The 19,088-nt window shown below is 40.5% G+C and overlaps 1 protein-coding gene across 1 annotated transcript in view; it reads right to left on the bottom strand.

Annotated features, from left to right (window-relative positions):
- Positions 1–18,778, bottom strand: part of RXFP2 (relaxin family peptide receptor 2) — a 99,248-nt gene extending 80,470 nt beyond the window's left edge. The window contains exons 1-2 of the mRNA XM_050766012.1: positions 18,547–18,778; positions 12,745–12,855 (exon numbers count right to left, since the gene is read on the bottom strand). Of these exons, the coding sequence (XP_050621969.1) occupies positions 12,745–12,855; positions 18,547–18,778 (343 nt within the window). The remainder of the gene's footprint in view (positions 1–12,744; positions 12,856–18,546) is intronic.
- Between the last annotated feature and the right edge of the window lie 310 nt (positions 18,779–19,088).

The raw sequence follows: 19,088 nt of genomic DNA, 5'->3' as shown, positions 1-19,088 counted from the left end.
TGAGACGGAGTCTCGCTCTGCCACCCAGGCTGGAGTGCAGTGGCCAGATCTCAGCTCACTGCAAGCTCTGCCTGCCGGGTTTACGCCATTCTCCTGCCTCAGCCTCCCGAGTAGCTGGGACTACAGGTGCCTGCCACCTCGCCCAGCTAGCTTTTTGTATTTTTTAGTAGAGACGGGGTTTCACCGTGTTAGCCAGGATGGTCTCGATCTCCTTGTGATCTGCCCGTCTCGGCCTCCCAAAGTGCTGGGATTACAGGCTTGAGCCACCGCGCCTGGCCCTACTTCCTTCTATTTTGTACATCTCTGAGTATATCCATGATGTTCACTTAGCCATATTTAACATACATATTATTCATTATTACATTATAGATATAAAAGATATATGTCATCTAATATGATGTGACTTAGGAAGATTGGACTGGCAGGAGGACACGTCCTCACTGCTGTGTGCCTAACAACACAGTATATGAAAAGCGGATGTGCTGAGAGAAAGAACCTATGTAGTAGAGCAATCAGTGACAAACACTTATAAGGTGAACATGTACAATAGAGAACAGTTAAGAAAAATAAACTGAGGGCCGGGTGTGGTGGCTCACACCTTTAGTCCCAGCACTTTGGGAGGCTGAGGCCAGGAGTTCAAGGAACTCCTGGATTACTTGAGGCCAGGAGTTCAAGACCAGCCTGTACAAATGGTGAAACTCCAACTCTACCTAAAAAATACACATACACACACACACACATATTAGCTGGGCCTGGTGGCGCGCCTGTAATCCTAACTACTTGGGAGGCTGAGACACACGAATTGCTTGAACCTGTGAGGTGGAGGTTGCAGTGAGCCGAGATTGCGCCACTGCCCTCCAGCCTGGGCAACAGAGTGAGACCCTGTCTAAAAAAATAAATAAATAAAAATAAATTTTAAAAAGAAATATAAACTAAAACAATGCGAGGTTTCCAAATGTCATAGCCATACTTTGAAGAACATCATGGAAGTGGTCAGGGAATTCCAGAACTGTATCTATTATTTTCTTTTCTTCTTAGGGAAGATCAGAAAGTGAGAAGGCTTCTCTTCCAAGAGCATGATAATAATAGTTACAGTTTTTATTCACCTCACACCTGGCAGTGTTATTTTTCTATTTGACATGATTAACAACCAGTTACTTAGGAAGTCATACAACGTATCAACAACCGTATCCGGCAGGATCACATTCAGATATCATTAACAGAACAGCAGCCCGTGTAGCCGGGCACCGTGGCTCAAGCCTGTAATCCCAGCACTTTGGGAGGCTGAGACGGGCGGATCACAAGGTCAGGAGATCGAGACCATCCTGGCTAACACGGTGAAACCCCGTCTCTACTAAAAAATACAAAAAACTAGCCGGGCGAGGTGGCGGGCGCCTGTGGTCCCAGCTACTCCGGAGGCTGAGGCAGGAGAATGGCGTAAACCCGGGAGGCGGAGCTTGCAGTGAGCTGAGATCCGGCCACTGCACTCCAGCCTGGGCGACAGAGCCAGACTCAGTCTCAAAAAAAAAAAAAAAAAAAAAAGAACAGCAGCCCGTGGTTCAGTAATAAATACCAGTTTTTACAGGGGTGGTTTGGTTGCTGGCTTTTGAGGAGGGCCAAAGCTTACATCATCATTGGTTTCTGTGGCATATATGTGAGCTTGGTGCTTAAGAAATATTTATCAAGCAGTTTGGCTTTACTAAAGCAGAGTTCTTCTATCAGTTTCTTGTTTTTATGTTGTTCATTTTTACCTTAAGATATTTGCTGTTGAAGTGTTTCATAAACAAATCTCATGAGGTAAGTATATAAAGAACTGTTTGGAATTATAATTCTTATATAGTTGTTGTCAAGCTCAGTGATATATGAAGCCTTTAGTGGATATAGTGGATGCATATGGGAACTCTCCTGAAAAACTGAAACATTGTATGCAGTTCTGTGTTTCTTAGGAAACACAGATTTTTAATCTATAAGACTTTCCGAGGACAAATCCTGTGGTTGCTAGATGAGACTATGATTTGAACTGGGTCTTAGTAATAACTAGCTTTCTAGGAGAAGAGAATTTTAACTCATTCTTTTAGCACTCAATATAAACAAAATAAGCAAAATATGTGTTGTAGAATAATGAAAATATTTATTTAAACAAGTTATTGAAAATATTTATTTAAGGCCGGGCGCAGTGGCTTTGGGAGGCCGAGACGGGCGGATCACGAGGTCAGGAGATCGAGACCAGCCTGGCTAACACGGTGAAACCCCATCTCTACCAAAAAAATACAAAAAACTAGCCGAGTGAGGTGGCGGGCGCCTGTAGTCCCAGCTACTTGGGAGGCTGAGGCAGGAGAATGGCATAGACCCGGGAGGCAGAGTTTGCAGTGAGCTGAGATCCGGCCACTGCACTCCAGCCTGGGCGACAGAGCAAGACTCTGTCTCAAAAAAAAAAAAAAAAAAAAAGAAAATATTTATTTAAACAAGTTATTATAGCTTATATACAATAAAATCACTAATTTTATGTTTACACTTACACAAATTTAAGTTCCTACGTTTCAGTCCATAATAAATGTTGAGTTATTTTTTTGTTTATGGTATGTGAAAAGAGTCAAGGTTCAATGTCTTGCATATGGCTGTCCAATTGCTCCAGCAACAGCTGTTAAAAAGATTATCATTTCCCTATTGAATTACCCTGAAAACTCTGCTAAAAATTAATTGGCCATACATTTGTGGGTCTATTTCTGTTCTTTCTATTCTATTCTATTGAGTTACAGTCTATCCTTTTGCTAATACCACACTGTCTTAACTACTGTAGCATTGTAATAAGTCTTCAAAACACATTCGCAACTTTGTTCTTTTTCAAAGTTGTTTATGCTATTCTAGGCCCTTTGCATTTCCACAGGATGAGCTTGTGAATTTCTACATTTGCTGGTATTGTGATTGGAATTGTGTGGAATCTGGAAATAAATTTGAGGAGAATTTACTTCTTAATAATATAGGATCTTCTGATTCATAAACATGATATTAGTGGCTATTCATTTAGGTCCTCTTTAATTTCTTTCAGCCATGAAAGTTTCAGCCATGAAAGTAGTTTGCAGTGTATAAATCTTGCACATATTTGGTTAAAATCATCCTTCATTCTTTTAGATGTTATAGGAAATTATACTTTTTAAAATAAAATTTCATTTCAAAATCCCAAGACTTTGGGAGGCTGAGGCAGGAGGATGGCTAGGGGTTTGAGACCAGCCTGCGTGACACGGTGAGACCCTGTGTCTACAAAAAAAATTAGCCAGGTGCAGTGGTGCATGCCTGTAATCCTAGCTACTTGGGAGGCTGAGGTGGGAGGATCACTTGAGCGCAGGAGTTCGAGGCTGCAGTGAGCCATGTTCATGCCACTGCACTCCAGCCTCAGCAAGAGAGCAAGACTCTATCTTTTAAAAGTTCATTTGCAATTTTTTGTTTCTGGCAAGTATATAAAATACAATTGTTTTTGCATATTGACTTCATATACAGAAATCTTGCTAAACCTACTTGCTAATTCTGGTAGCTCTTTTGTAAACTACTTAGAATTTTCTTCATAGATTATCATGCCATCTGTCAATAAAGACAGTTACGCTGATTTCCCAATTTGTATGCCTTTTGTATGTTTTTTCCTGTGTTTTTTCACACGTTGGAACCTTCAGTAAAATGTTGAATAAAAGTGATGAGAGTGGACATCCTTGACTGTTCCTGATCTTAGGGGGAAGCATGCAGTCTTTTACCACTCAGTATAATGTAAATTTTTTTTCTAGATTCTCTTGATCAGATTGAGGAGGTTTTCTTCCATTCTTAGTTTCCTAAGAGTTTTGTGCTTTTGTTGTTTTTTTAAATCATGAATGGGTGTTGGATTTTGTCACATTGTTTTATACATCTGTTTAAATGATCTTATGCTTTGTTCTTAGCATCTAAAAGTTTTTCATAGACTATATCAGTCTTTCACCCAAGCCTGATAGTTGTTTTTGTTTTTGTTTTTTTAATATCACTGCTTTAAATGATATTTCCCTGTTTTCTTTCTTTATTTTCAATGAAAAGCCTTTGATTATTCTTATTTTTGATTTCTAGTTTGTAATATGGGTCTTTACCCACTTCTAGTTCTTTTTAAGATTTTTCTCTTCACAATTGGTTTTAAGTACTTTGATTATAATGTGTCCTTTATTGTTTTTAAAAAATGTTTCCTGTGCCTGGAGTTTGTTGAGCTTCTTAGATCTGTTGGTGTTCAGCTCTTACCACATTTATAAAATTACAGTAATTATTTCTTCAAATATATTGATTTAAGGAGTTGTAGCACTCTTATAGGTAGACAGGAAGAAAAAGTTAGAACAGCACTGTCAAAATTCCAAAGTTCAGAGGACATTTTGAAGGCTAGCTGAAAGGCTGGGCAACAGGTGCATTTTAGGATTATGGAGAAGGAATTGAATATATTAGATGGTGCATATCATGGAGAACTTTAATTTTTGGCATGAAGCCTTTGTTTGGATTTGACGCAACAAATGACAAGAAGCCATTTGTGGCCACCGAGTAAGAGAAGAATGGAGGCAACTGTTTTAGTAAGACTGATCAGGCAGTTTATGGGAAATGGAACAGAGAAAGAAGAGACTGGAGGATGAAATAGTAATTTGAAAAAAGGTAACATTAGATGTATATCTCACACAAAACACAAAAATAAACTCCCAATGGATTGGAGATCTAAAACTAAAAGGTGAAATCTTACAGTTGTACCTCAGTATCCACAGAGGACCAGCTCCAGCATCCCCCCTGTAGAAAACAAAATCCACAGATGTTCAAGTCCCTGACATAAAATGGCTTAGTGTTTGCATTTAACCTACGCACTTCCTCCTGCCTACAGTCAGGTGTCTCTTTTTGGTGGGGATACGTTCTGAGAAATGCGTTGTTCAGCAATTTCATCACTGCATGAACATCACAGAGTGTACTTACACCAACCTAGATGACAGAGCCTACTACACACCTACACACTTATATTCTATTGATTATAAGCAAATCACTGGTCCTACCCCCTACTCAAAGAAAGAGGGTTTCACAAGGGCATGAACATGAGGAAGTAGGGATACAGGTGCATGTTACAATAGGCAAGACTGTTGCCATCTTCTCAAGCAGGAGCTTGAAAATAAGTCAAGTCTGTTTCTAAATAAAGTAAGTGTGACATTTTTGCTGCCACATTAGTGTGACTGTTAACGTACACACACACACCACTGGTACTTTCTCTTGGGAACCTTTGCTGTTGCTGCTACCTCATTCCCCACTGAAATGCTGATTGATATCCTGGTCTTCTAGTCAAAGCTGTTGGGCCACAGTTTTACTTTTCTACCATGGCTCTACTAGAATGAGGAGTGACTGCTTAGTGGTTCTGAAGCAGAATTTAGATCTTCCTTTGCTAGGAGCAGGAAAGTTCCTTACTGCAGTGACAAGAGTGCAGTACTCTCAGACGTCTTCTCCTTCCTGGCCCTGTGTGCCTCCTTTTATTTCTTAAGCTAGGCCCTTTCTGCCTTCTCCCCTCATGTGACTGGCCCCTTGAATCAGTTAGATTTAGGTTCACCGGATGAGCCCCCAAATAGCAATGTAAAATAAAAATGCACCATTTTATTCATGTAAAAGAATTCAGGAAAGATGGGTATCCAGGGCTGACCTGGTAGCTCCACTATGTCAGCATAGCCCAGAGGAGAAAGAAAGGCAGAGTCTTTTATTGTAGGAAGCAATATGCCTAACTAAGAGGCAGGGCTGAGTGGCTACGAAGGAATGGGAGAAGAGACACTGCAGTGGTCCACTTGCCACCTGTGAAATGTCCTTCATAGCTTTCAGGCCTTGGGAAATGCTTTCTAGAATTTTGTTTGTTTTATTTGAGACTGAGTCTTGCTCTGTCGCCCAGGTTGGAATGCAGTTGTGCGGTCTTGGCTCACTGCAGCCTCCACCTCCTGGGTTTGAGCGATTCTCCTGCCTCAGCCTCCCTAGTAGCTGAGATTACAGGCACGTGTCACCGCACCTGGCTAATTTTTGTATTTTTAGTAGAGATGGGGTTTCACCATGTTGGCCAGGCTGGCTTCAAACTCCTGACCTCAAGTGATCTGCCCACCTCAGCCTCCTGAAGTGCTGGGATTACAGGCATAAGCCACCACATCTGGCCTCTAGGATTTTTTTAATATTATAATTTGTGTGTGTTTGTTTTACTATTATATTTATGCAAAGGCTGTATCTTCATCATTTCATCCTGAATTCTTTTTTTTTTTTAATTTATTTATTATTATTATACTTTAAGTTGTAGGGTACATGTGCATAACGTGCAGGTTTGTTACATATGTATACTTGTGCCATGTTGGTGTGCTGCACCCATCAACTCGTCATTTACATCAGGTATAACTCCCAATGCAATCCCTCCCCCCTCCCCCCTCTCCATGATAGGCCCCGGTGTGTGATGTTCCCCTTCCTGAGTCCAAGTGATCTCATTGTTCAGTTCCCACCTATAAGTGAGAACATGCGGTGTTTGGTTCTCTGTTCTTGTGATAGTTTGCTGAGAATGATGGTTTCCAGCTGCATCCATGTCCCTACAAAGGACACAAACTCATCCTTTTTGATGGCTGCATAGTATTCCATGGTGTATATGTGCCACATTTTCTTAATCCAATCTGTCACTGATGGACATTTGGGTTGATTCCAAGTCTTTGCTATTGTGAATAGTGCTGCAATAAACATACGTGTGCATGTGTCTTTATAGCAGCATAATTTATAATCCTTTGGGTATATACCCAGTAATGGGATGGCTGGGTCATATGGTACATCTAGTTCTAGATCCTTGAGGAATCGCCATACTGTTTTCCATAATGGTTGAACTAGTTTACAATCCCACCAACAGTATAAAGTGTTCCTATTTCTCCACATCCTCTCCAGCACCTGTTGTTTCCTGACTTTTTAATGATCGCCATTCTAACTGGTGTGAGATGGTATCTCATTGTGGTTTTGATTTGCATTTCTCTGATGGCCAGTGATGATGAGCATTTTTTCATGTGTCTGTTGGCTGTATGAATGTCTTCTTTTGAGAAATGTCTGTTCATATCCTTTGCCCACTTTTTGATGGGGTTGTTTGTTTTTTTCTTGTAAATTTGTTTGAGTTCTTTGTAGGTTTTGGATATTAGCCCTTTGTCAGATGAGTCAATTGCAAAAATTTTCTCCCATTCTGTAGGTTGCCTGTTCACTCTGATGGTAGTTTCTTTTGCTGTGCATTAGCTCTTTAGTTTCATTAGATCCCATTTGTCAATTTTGGCTTTTGCTGCTGTTGCTTTTGGTGTTTTAGACATGAAGTCTTTGCCCATGCCTATGTCCTGAATGGTACTACCTAGGTTTTCCTCTAGGATTTTTATGGTATTAGGTCTAACATGTAAGTCTCTAATCCATCTTGAATTAATTTTCGTATAAGGAGTAAGGAAAGGATCCAGTTTCAGCTTTCTACTTATGGCTAGCCAATTTTCCCAGCACCATTTATTAAATAGGGAATCCTTTCCCCATTTCTTGTTTCTCTCAGGTTTGTCAAAGATCAGATGGCTGTAGATGTGTGGTATTATTTCTGAGGACTCTGTTCTGTTCCATTGGTCTACATCTCTGTTTTGGTACCAGTACCATGCTGTTTTGGTTACTGTAGCCTTGTAGTATAGTTTGAAGTCAGGTAGCGTGATGCCTCCAGCTTTGTTCTTTTGACTTAGGATTGTCTTGGAGATGCGGGCTCTTTTTTGGTTCCATATGAACTTTAAAGCAGTTTTTTCCAATTCTGTGAAGAAACTCATTGGTAGCTTGATGGGGATGGCATTGAATCTATAAATTACCTTGGGCAGTATGGCCATTTTCACGATATTGATTCTTCCTATCCATGAGCATGGTATGTTCTTCCATTTGTTTGTGTCCTCTTTTATTTCACTGAGCAGTGGTTTGTAGTTCTCCTTGAAGAGGTCCTTTACATCCCTTGTAAGTTGGATTCCTAGGTATTTTATTCTCTTTGAAGCAATTCTGAATGGAAGTTCATTCCTGATTTGGCTCTCTGTTTGTCTGTTACTGGTGTATATGAATGCTTGTGATTTTTGCACATTAATTTTGTATCCTGAGACTTTGCTGAAGTTGCTTATCAGCTTAAAGAGATTTTGGGCTGAGACAATGGGGTTTTCTAAATATACAATCATGTCATCTGCAAACAGGGACAATTTGACTTCTTCTTTTCCTAACTGAATACCCTTGATTTCTTTCTCTTGCCTAATTGCCCTAGCCAGAACTTCCAACACTATGTTGAATAGGAGTGGTGAGAGAGGGCATCCCTGTCTTGTGCCAGTTTTCAAAGGGAATTTTTCCAGTTTTTGCCCATTCAGTATGATATTGGCTGTGGGTTTGTCATAAATAGCTCTTATTATTTTGAGGTACGTTTCATCAATACCGAATTTATTGAGAGTTTTTAGCATGAAGGGCTGTTGAATTTTGTCAAAAGCCTTTTCTGCATCTATTGAGATAATCATGTGGTTCTTGTCTTTGGTTCTGTTTATATGCTGGATTATGTTTATTGATTTGCGAATGTTGAACCAGCCTTGCATCCCAGGGATGAAGCCCACTTGATCATGGTGGATAAGCTTTTTGATGTGTTGCTGAATCCGGTTTGCCAGTATTTTATTGAGGATTTTTGCATTGATGTTCATCAGGGATATTGGTCTAAAATTCTCTTTTTTAGTTGTGTCTCTGCCAGGCTTTGGTATCAGGATGATGTTGGCCTCATAAAATGAGTTAGGGAGGATTCCCTCTTTGTCTATTGATTGGAATAGTTTCAGAAGGAATGGTACCAACTCCTCCTTGTACCTCTGGTAGAATTCAGCTGTGAATCCATCTGGTCCTGGACTTTTTTTGGTTGGTAGGCTATTAATTATTGCCTCAATTTCAGAGCCTGCTATTGGTCTATTCAGGGATTCAACTTCTTCCTGGTTTAGTCTTGGAAGAGTGTAAGTGTCCAGGAAATTATCCATTTCTTCTAGATTTTCCAGTTTATTTGCGTAGAGGTGTTTATAGTATTCTCTGATGGTAGTTTGTATTTCTGTGGGGTCAGTGGTGATATCCCCTTTATCATTTTTAATTGCGTCGATTTGATTCTTCTCTCTTTTCTTCTTTATTAGTCTTGCTAGTGGTCTGTCAATTTTGTTGATCTTTTCAAAAAACCAACTCCTGGATTCATTGATTTTTTGGAGGGTTGTGTTTCTATCTCCTTCAGTTCTGCTCTGATCTTAGTTATTTCTTGCCTTCTGCTAGCTTTCGAATGTGTTTGCTCTTGCTTCTCTAGTTCTTTTAATTGCGATGTTAGAATGTCAATTTTAGATCTTTCCTGCTTTCTCTTGTGGGCATTTAGTGCTATAAATTTCCCTCTACACACTGCTTTAAATGTGTCCCAGAGATTCTGGTATGTTGTACCTTTGTTCTCATTGGTTTCAAAGAACATCATTATTTCTGCCTTCATTTCGTTATGTACCCAGTAGTCATTCAGGAGCAGGTTGTTCAGTTTCCATGTAGTTGAGCGGTTTTGATTGAGTTTCTTAGTCCTGAGTTCTAATTTGATTGCACTGTGGTCTGAGAGACAGTTTGTTATAATTTCTGTTCTTGTACATTTGCTGAGGAGTGCTTTACTTCCAATTACGTGGTCAATTTTGGAGTAAGTACGATGTGGTGCTGAGAAGAATGTATATTCTGTTGATTTGGGGTGGAGAGTTCTATAGATGTCTATTAGGTCTGCTTGCTGCAGAGATGAGTTCAATTCTTGGATATCCTTGTTAACTTTCTGTCTCGTTGATCTGTCTAATGTTGACAGTGGAGTGTTGAAGTCTCCCATTATTATTGTATGGGAGTCTAAGTCTCTTTGTAAGTCTCTAAGGACTTGCTTGATGAATCTGGGTGCTCCTGTATTGGGTGCATATATATTTAGGATAGTTAGCTCTTCCTGTTGAATTGATCCCTTTACCATTATGTAATGGCCTTCTTTGTCTCTTTTGATCTTTGATGGTTTAAAGTCTGTTTTATCAGAGACTAGTATTGCAACCCCCGCTTTTTTTTTGTTCTCCATTTGCTTGGTAAATCTTCCTCCATCCCTTTATTTTGAGCCTATGTATGTCTCTGCGTGTGAGATGGGTCTCCTGAATACAGCAGACTGATGGGTCTTGACTCTTTATCCAGTTTGCCAGTCTGTGTCTTTTAATTGGAGCATTTAGTCCATTTACATTTAAGGTTAAGATTGTTATGTGTGAACTTGATCCTGCCATTATGATATTAACTGGTTATTTTGCTCGTTAGTTGATGCAGTTTCTTCCTAGCCTCGATGGTCTTTACATTTTGGCATGTTTTTGCAATGGCTGGTACCGGTTGTTCCTTTCCATGTTTAGTGCTTCCTTCAGGGTCTCTTGTAAGACAGGCCTAGTGGTGACAAAATCTCTAAGCATTTGCTTATCTGTAAAGGATTTTATTTCTCCTTCAGTTATGAAACTTAGTTTGACTGGATATGAAATTCTGGGTTTAAAATTCTTTTCTTTAAGAATGTTGAATATTGGCCCCCACTCTCTTCTGGCTTGTAGAGTTTCTGCCGAGAGATCTGCTGTTAGTCTGATGGGCTTCCCTTTGTGGGTAACCCGACCTTTCTCTCTGGCTGCCCTTAAGATTTTTTCCTTCATTTCAACTTTGGTGAATCTGGCAATTATGTGTCTTGGAGTTGCTCTTCTCGAGGAGTATCTTTGTGGCGTTCTCTGTATTTCCTGGATTTGAATGTTGGCCTGCCCTACTAGGTTGGGGAAGTTCTCCTGGATGATATCCTGAAGAGTGTTTTCCAACTTGGTTCCATTTTCCCCCTCACTTTCAGGCACCCCAATCAGACGTAGATTTGGTCTTTTTACATAATCCCATACTTCTTGCAGGCTTTGTTCATTTCTTTTTCTTCTTTTTTCTTTTGGTTTCTCTTCTCGCTTCATTTCATTTATTTGATCCTCAATCGCTGATACTCTTTCTTCCAGTTGATCGAGTCGGTTACTGAAGCTTGTGCATTTGTCACGTATTTCTCGTGTCATAGTTTTCATCTCTTTCATTTCATTTATGACCTTCTCTGCATTAATTACTCTAGCCATCAATTCTTCCACTTTTTTTTCAAGATTTTTAGTTTCTTTACACTGGGTACGTAATTCCTCCTTTAGCTCTGAGAAATTTGATGGACTGAAGCCTTCTTCTCTCATCTCGGCAAAGTCATTCTCCGTCCAGCTTTGATCCGTTGCTGGCGATGAGCTGCGCTCCTTTGCCGGGGGAGATGCACTCTTATTTTTTGAATTTCCAGCTTTTCTGCCCTTCTTTTTCCCCATCTTTGTGGTTTTATCTGCCTCTGGTCTTTGATGATGGTGATGTACTGATGGGGTTTTGGTGTAGGTGTCCTTCCTGTTTGATAGTTTTCCTTCTAACAGTCAGGACCCTCAGCTGTAGGTCTGTTGGAGATTGCTTGAGGTCCACTCCAGACCCTCTTTGCCTGGGTATCAGCAGCAGAGGCTGCAGAAGATAGAATATTTCTGAACAGCGAGTGTACCTGTCTGATTCTTGCTTTGGAAGCTTCCTCTCAGGGGTGTACTCCACCCTGTGAGGTGTGGGGTGTCAGACTGCCCCTAGTGGGGGATGTCTCCCAGTTAGGCTACTCAGGGGTCAGGGACCCACTTGAGCAGGGAGTCTGTCCCTTCTCAGATCTCAACCTCCGTGTTGGGAGATCCACTGCTCTCTTCAAAGCTGTCAGACAGAGTCGTTTGAGTCTGCAGAGGCTTCTGCTGTGTTTGTTATTGTTTACTGTGCCCTGTCCCCAGAGGTGGAGTCTACAGAGACAGGCAGGTTTCCTCGAGCTGATGTGAGCTCCACCCAGTTCGAGCTTCCCAGCAGCTTTGTTTACCTACTTAAGCCTCAGCAATGGCGGGCGCCCCTCCCCCAGCCTCACTGCTGCCTTGCCGGTAGATCACAGACTGCTGTGCTAGCAATGAGGGAGGCTCCGTGGGTGTGGGACCCTCCCGGCCAGGTGTGGGATATGATCTCCTGGTGTGCCTGTTTGCTTAAAGCGCAGTATTGGGGTGGGAGTTACCCGATTTTCCAGGTGTTGTGTGTCTCAGTTCCCCTGGCTAGGAAAAGGGATTCCCTTCCCCCTTGCGCTTCCCAGGTGAGGCAATGCCTCGCCCTGCTTCAGCTCTCGCTGGTCGGGCTGCAGCAGCTGACCAGCACCGATCGTCCGGCACTCCCCAGTGAGATGAACCCAGTACCTCAGTTGAAAATGCAGAAATCACCGGTCTTCTGTGTCGCTCGTGCTGGGAGTTGGAGACTGGAGCTGTTCCTATTCGGCCATCTTGCTCCGCCCCCCTCATCCTGAATTCTTAAGGCAGTCCTTGTCACATATAAATGTATAACATAAGGAATTACATGAACTGAACAACTGTTGCTTCTGCATTTGGTCTTTTGTAGTACTGGAAATTACAGTCCCTAAAGTTAGCAAGAAAGAGCGTTTCTTAGGAGGAAAGGGTTTGCCATGCCTGTGAAATGAGCTTGTTTCCTTCAGAAAGGGATTCTGTGGATCAAGGAGGCTGGCAGCCCACCCCGTGGCCTGTAGAGTCCCCATGACTGTGAAGGAGAGGGTACAGAGACATCTGAGATGGGCTGTGCCTTTCTAGTTCACCCTCACTCTTGTACCTGTGGGTCCTACTTGGACCCTGGAGAGTTGAAGTTCTTCCAATGGGTTGACCCATATTTCCAGCATCCACTGCTTTTGCAACTTTGTACCTTGTTCTTGATTCCCCGAGCCTTTTAAAGGGGGGTTTGTAGGAGGCAAAGCGGTCTCCGCCAGCTGTGCTCTGGTTTATGACTGAGCTCTTACATTATAGAATTTTAGTGGGAATTTCCTTGTCCAAAAATCTCGCCAAAACTCCACATTTTTTTAGAGTTTTTGTTTGTTTGTTTGTTTTTTAACTTTAAGTTCTGGGATACATGTGCAGAACATTCAGGTTTGTTACATAGGTATATATGTGCCATGGTGGTTTGCTGCATCTATCAACCCATCATCTAGGTTTTAAGCCCCTCATGCATTAGGTATTTATCCTAATGCTCTCCCTCCCCTTACCCCTCACCCGCCAACAGGCCCTGGTGTGTGATGTTCCACTCCCTGTGTCCAAGTGTTTTCACTGTTCAACTCCCACTTATGAGTGAGAACATGCAGTGTTTGGTTTTCTATCCCTGTGTTAGTTTGCTGAGAAAGATGGCTTCCAGTTTCATCAATGCCCCTGCAAAGGACATGAACTCATTCTTTTTTATGGCTGCATACTATTCGATGGTATATATGTGCCACATTTTCTTTATCCAGTCTCTCATTGATGGGCATTTGGGTTGGTTCCAAGTCTTTGCTATTGTAAATAGTGTTGCAATAAACATACATGTGCATGTGTCTTTATAATAGAATATTTATAATCCTTTGGGTATATACCCAGTAATGCGATGGCTGGGTCAAATGGTATTTCTAGTTCTAGTTCTAGATCCTTGAGGAATCGCCACACTGTCTTCCACAATGGTTGAACTAGTTTACGGTCCCACCAACAGTGTAAAAGTATTCCTATTTCTCCACATCCTCTCCAGCACCTGTTGTTTCCTGACTTTTGAATGATCGCCATTCTAACTGGTGCAAGTTGGTATCTCATTGTGTTTTTGAATTGCATTTCTCTAATTACCAGTGATGATGAGCTTTCTTTCATATGTTTGTAGGCTTCATAAATGTCTTCTTTTGAAAAGTGTCTGTTCATATCATTTGCCCACCTTTTGGTGAGGTTGCTTTCTTTCTAGTAAATTTGCAGAACTCCAAATTCTTAATGTATAACAGAATACTGAAATAGTTCCATTCCCAACCATAGTGTCTGTACAGTTTCTTTCCATTTAGTCTTACTTGCCCGTTGATTTTCATTATAAAGCCAAAATGCCTTTCTCTGAAAACAACTTGGGCATCAGACATTAGGAAAATCATATTTTATGATACAGTAAATCCTTCAAAATAGTTTATATAAGGAAATATTTTACAGTTCAATAAAATAATTTCACAAAATGCAAATAGAATTTAAGAAAATATGAAGAAATCTATACTAAATTTTATCTCACTTTAGCTTAAAAGTCTAAATGATACATAATGAGAAACTTACTGACCACAATTGCTAAATAAGAATATTACAGTTTTATAAAGCTCTTTTTCCAATATTCTAAAGCAGGATATATTTCATCCTTCTTTGCTTCGCCTTTTCTCAGACATAGTTCTGAAGCCACTGCTATCAGAAAACTGGAGGGGTCAGTAGGGAAGAAGGTAAGAAAACCGATCTGGTTTTGAAGCTGGAAACCATCATTCTGAGCAAACTATTGCAAGGACCGAAAACCAAACACTGCATGTTCTCACTCATAGGTGGGAATTGAACAAAGAGAACACTTGGACACGGGGTGGGGAACATCACACACTGGGGCCTGTCATGGGGTGGGGGTAGGGGGGAAAGATAGCATTAGGAGAAATACCTAATGTAAATGACGAGTTAATGAGTGCAGCACACCAACATGGCACATGTATACATATGTAGCAAACCTGCATGTTGTGCACATGTACCCCAGAACTTAAAGTATAGTAATAATAATAACTAATCTGTTTTTTAAGGAATTAAGAAAGAAAAACAGTGTCAACAATTCACAAAGTCCTGGTCATTGACTAAATCAGAAAACCTCGTTTGCTGAAATAAGAACTGACAGAAGCTGATACATCTTCAGAGTATGTCTTCAGCTAGCAATAGATTGAACTAGGTGTGCAATTTAAAAACTCTTTGTTCACTAATTTTAATAAATTGAGTCTTTCTGAAATTTATAACAGGCACCCATTTTATATTTCATCTGTAATTGAGCACTTTTCATTTAATGTATCTTTTAAGAATATAAAAAGGTTGGCATGCCATAAAAAAGGAGTCCCTGATTATACTCATTTTTTTCAGTACATGAAACTATGAACTCAGGACATGACCTGATACTGCAGAATATTTGTTGGACCAGCATCTTAGATTACTTTGGATTTGGCAAGCCTCCAGCTCATGGGCCAAATTTGGCCCTCAGCCCTGGTTCATCTGATTCTTGGCAGATATCCCGTTATGAGTGTGAGCCTGGCAAGAGCTTCTGCAGCCCCCAGTGTGATTTTATCACTGGGATGATTTCACCTCAGGAAAAGTCTGTGAAGATTTAATGATGTGCTGTAGAGAAGTGTGATTTGCAGATTTTAGCTCGATAAAATGTTGAGCGGAGGTGACTTCGTCTTCCAGGTGATAACACCTCACACACTTCAGCTTTAGTAAATAGCAGTGAACCCCAGATGCCCTCTCATTCAAAAACCACTAGGCTTCTCCCATTCTTTTGATTCCATCCTTCTTTCTCCTCTTTCTCCTTTTTAGCTCTGTGCTGGGCACACATGAAACCCTTAACGCGTATATGCTGATTGAGTGAACGGGGGATTTTTCCTTCATCCATTTTTCTCTTTTCCCTGCATGCTTCTCTTCACCTTCTGTTGCTTTTCTCTTTTTCGTTTTCTTTCTCTCTTGCTGTTTCCCTCATTGAAATGAACACAATATGGAACTCACATAGATTTAGATTCAAATAGATTTAGATTGATAAAATAATTAAAAACTATTTGTTTGAAGGAATCTTAGGAGTCACGTAGTTCATGAGTAAATTAATAAATATGTTTTGCAGTTCTCAGAAAGAAAAGCTGATTTTTCAACCTTGGTGGATTTCTCTCTTTAATATTACATGCCCCTTATATGATTCTAAGCATAATCATATAAATCGACAATAGATATGTTGTAACTAAAGTATACTTAATTATGATTAGAAAAAGTATGTTTTCTTAAAATATTCTTTCTCCAAGATGTCGTTACTGGAGGTCATATTCTAACTTGAGATGGTGTATTTTGCTACATAGGGGACTGGAATTCTGTTGGGATATCATTGCAAATTGGGTAACAGTGATGACTGGGTTGGGGGCTAAGATTGAGAATGGATGGGTCCCCAAAAATAAGTATTGATGAAGAGAAAGCAGTGTTAGGAAGATCTGGAGGGCCAGTTTTTGAGTTACCATATTCCTGTGTATGCAGCTCTCAAAGAAGTGAGCATGAAATAGTTAGACATCAAAATTTGAAAGCAAAACAACAGGTGCTTGGGTGGGTGAGGACTGTGTCAGAGTGCATGCCACTCAGAGAATCCATGACTTCCGATGGTCTGGGAAGAGCTTTGTAGCTTCTTTGAAGCTGCTTTCTTTCTGCAAGTTCCAGAGTAGCTGAAACAGTCCAGGATTCTACTTCCTCCCAGAGGAGCAATTGGTTATATGTACAGAAAAGATGTTTCTGAAGAACTTGGAGCCTGCTCTGGAAGAATATGCACTGGAGAACAAACACTGCAGGAGACTCTTCCATCTCAATATTCACATGGGTCTGTGCAAGACCAAATTTGAAATAGAGATTAACGAGAGCTAGAGAAATGCAGCAGATGAATAATGTAGGTATGCTTAAAATCGTACCACCAAGGTGTTACAGACATGGAAATGGAGACACAGCTATTCTAGCCCAGGTCAGGGCAGTAAGAAACCATGCTGTGAGAGCTGGTGAATAAAAGAAGAAAGGAATCTGAGTCAGAACAAGAGTGAGGGGTTTTCCTGAGCCAGTGCCTGAGTGGCCATTAGGGAGGATGTGTTAGTCTGTTTTTGTGTTGCTGTAAAGGAATCCCTGAGGCTGGGTCATTTATAAAGAAAAGGAGTTTAATTGGTTCATGGTTCTGCAGGCTGTACAGGAAGCATGGTGGCGGTGTCTGCTCCTGGCGAGGCCTCAGAAGCTTCCACTCATGGTGGAAGGTGAAGCGGGAGCAAGAGCATCATGCGGTTAAAGCGGGAGCAAGAGAAAAAGGGGGAAGTGTCAGGTGCTTTTAAACAACCAGCTCTTGTGTGAACTGCCAGAGAGAGAACTCACCCATTGCCATGGGGATGGCACCACGTCATTCATGGGGGATCCAACCCCATGACCCAAACACCTCCCGCCAGACCCCACCTCCAACACTGGGGATCACATTTTAACATGAGATTTGGAGGGGACTGACATCAAATTGTATCAGTGGATTTCTGGAAACATGGAAACATTTTCTATATTCCTTTATCCTCCTACCCTGCCTCTTCTTTCAGTTTCAGATCCCATGAGACAGGGGTAAAGAGACCTCTGAAAAGAAAGCTTTAGAGAGACCTCGACTGTTATTTTCAGTTAAGGGAGCATTTGTCCTAGGGCTATCTTTCCACAGCTAGAATTGGCCCATCAGTATTATGCTAAACAGAATGCACTTTTCTCTCTGTGTAAGTCTAACAATAACTTTTAAACCTTCATTTTTTTCCTCCCTATTTCTCTAGCCGTATTTCCTTTTTGTGTATATTTTCTATTCAGGTTATTTATCTATTTACCTACTAATGTCTTAATGTTTCTCTTATTGGTTATTGTTCTCTTTTTGTTTATTTAAAGATTCCTGAATTAAGAAAAAAAATCGTGATTAACAGATGTTCCCTCTGTTATAAGCATACGGTACTATTTCTTAGTTCCTGGAGAAAATTACTCTCTTCTAGAGAATCAATACATCCTCCAAAGATTATTACATATGTGACTTCAAGCTACAAAGCAGAAATTCAAATCTCACCATATGTATATGTCAGAAGAAATTTCCTATAATCGTGTTTATTTAACTCTGGTTTATCTTGGCAATCAATGTTCCATGTTTACTCATATAAGATACCATAAATAGTCAACATCTGAATTCTACCAGACAAAACAAAATGTTTGCTTTAAATATTAGACATGTATTTATTTATTTAATCTTGAATCTTACTCTGAATAATTTGAAAATCATCTAATTCTTGAAACTTATTCTACCAAACTCAAATCCTTAGCTGGGTCTTTGAGGAAGTTATTTTGTTATTATGTCTCAGATGAAAAGAGGTAGATTTTTAGAATTAGCAATTCAAGGTTGTGTCCTTTATGTTTTCTTTAAAAATATGAGCAGTCACATAACTAGTACAAAATAATAAGTATGCCCAGCCCTTCCATCATCATTTCTTTGGGCCTCCCCGATATGCATGCAATAGTGATTATTTGAGGAAAGGAATGTGATTGTTGAGTTTGGGTGTTAACCTCACTGGGTTAAGAGACACTTAGATATCTGGTAAAGCATTATTTATTTTTAATGCTTAGGTCAGCATTGAGTCCACCTGTCTTCTGCTGAAAGGGAAGTCCAAGTGGTTTGGGATTGGATTAGAATGATTAGGCTGTCCCAAGTGTGTCTGTGAGGGTGTGTCTGGAGGAGATAGAGTGTGAGTCGGTGGACTGGTCACTGTGGGTGGGCACCATCTATTCTGATAGAAACCTGATGGAATAAAAAGGTAGAGGAAGGGAAAATTCGTACCATCTCTCTTCTGGATATGGGATGCCTTTCTTCTCCTGCCCTTGATGTCAGAATTCCGGGTTCTCTGGCCTTTAGACTCTTCAGTGGCACCGAGGGCTCTCGGGCCTTCGACCTCAAACTGAGAATTACACCATAAACTTCCTAGGCTCTGAGGATTGGGTTGAGCCATACCATTGGCTTTCCTGGTTTTCTGGGTTGGAGACAGCTTACTGTGGGACTTCTCAGCCTCCATATTCAAATGGGCCAATTTTCCTGATAAATTCCCTTCCCTATATCTCTACTTATATCCAATTGCTTCTGTTTCTCTGGAAAACCCTGATTAAAACAGGTTTTGGTACTGAGAGTGGAATTCTAAAGGAACAGGATTTTTAGAATGAGTTTTCTTCATTGTTTTGGAATTGGTTCTGTAATCTGATTTGACTTAAAAATACTAAGACCTCTATTTCCAATAATAATACAGAGAGCCCTGGTAGTTCATGGCATAAATTGTTTATAGGGAGACCCAAAATGTCTGCATTAGATACTCCTAATTGACCACTTTT

This window comes from Macaca thibetana, chromosome 17 (assembly GCF_024542745.1).
Source record: "Macaca thibetana thibetana isolate TM-01 chromosome 17, ASM2454274v1, whole genome shotgun sequence".
NCBI lineage: Eukaryota > Metazoa > Chordata > Mammalia > Primates > Cercopithecidae > Macaca > Macaca thibetana.
Note: the sequence above shows the minus strand (reverse complement) of the source record. Positions and strands in the feature narration are given on the sequence as shown.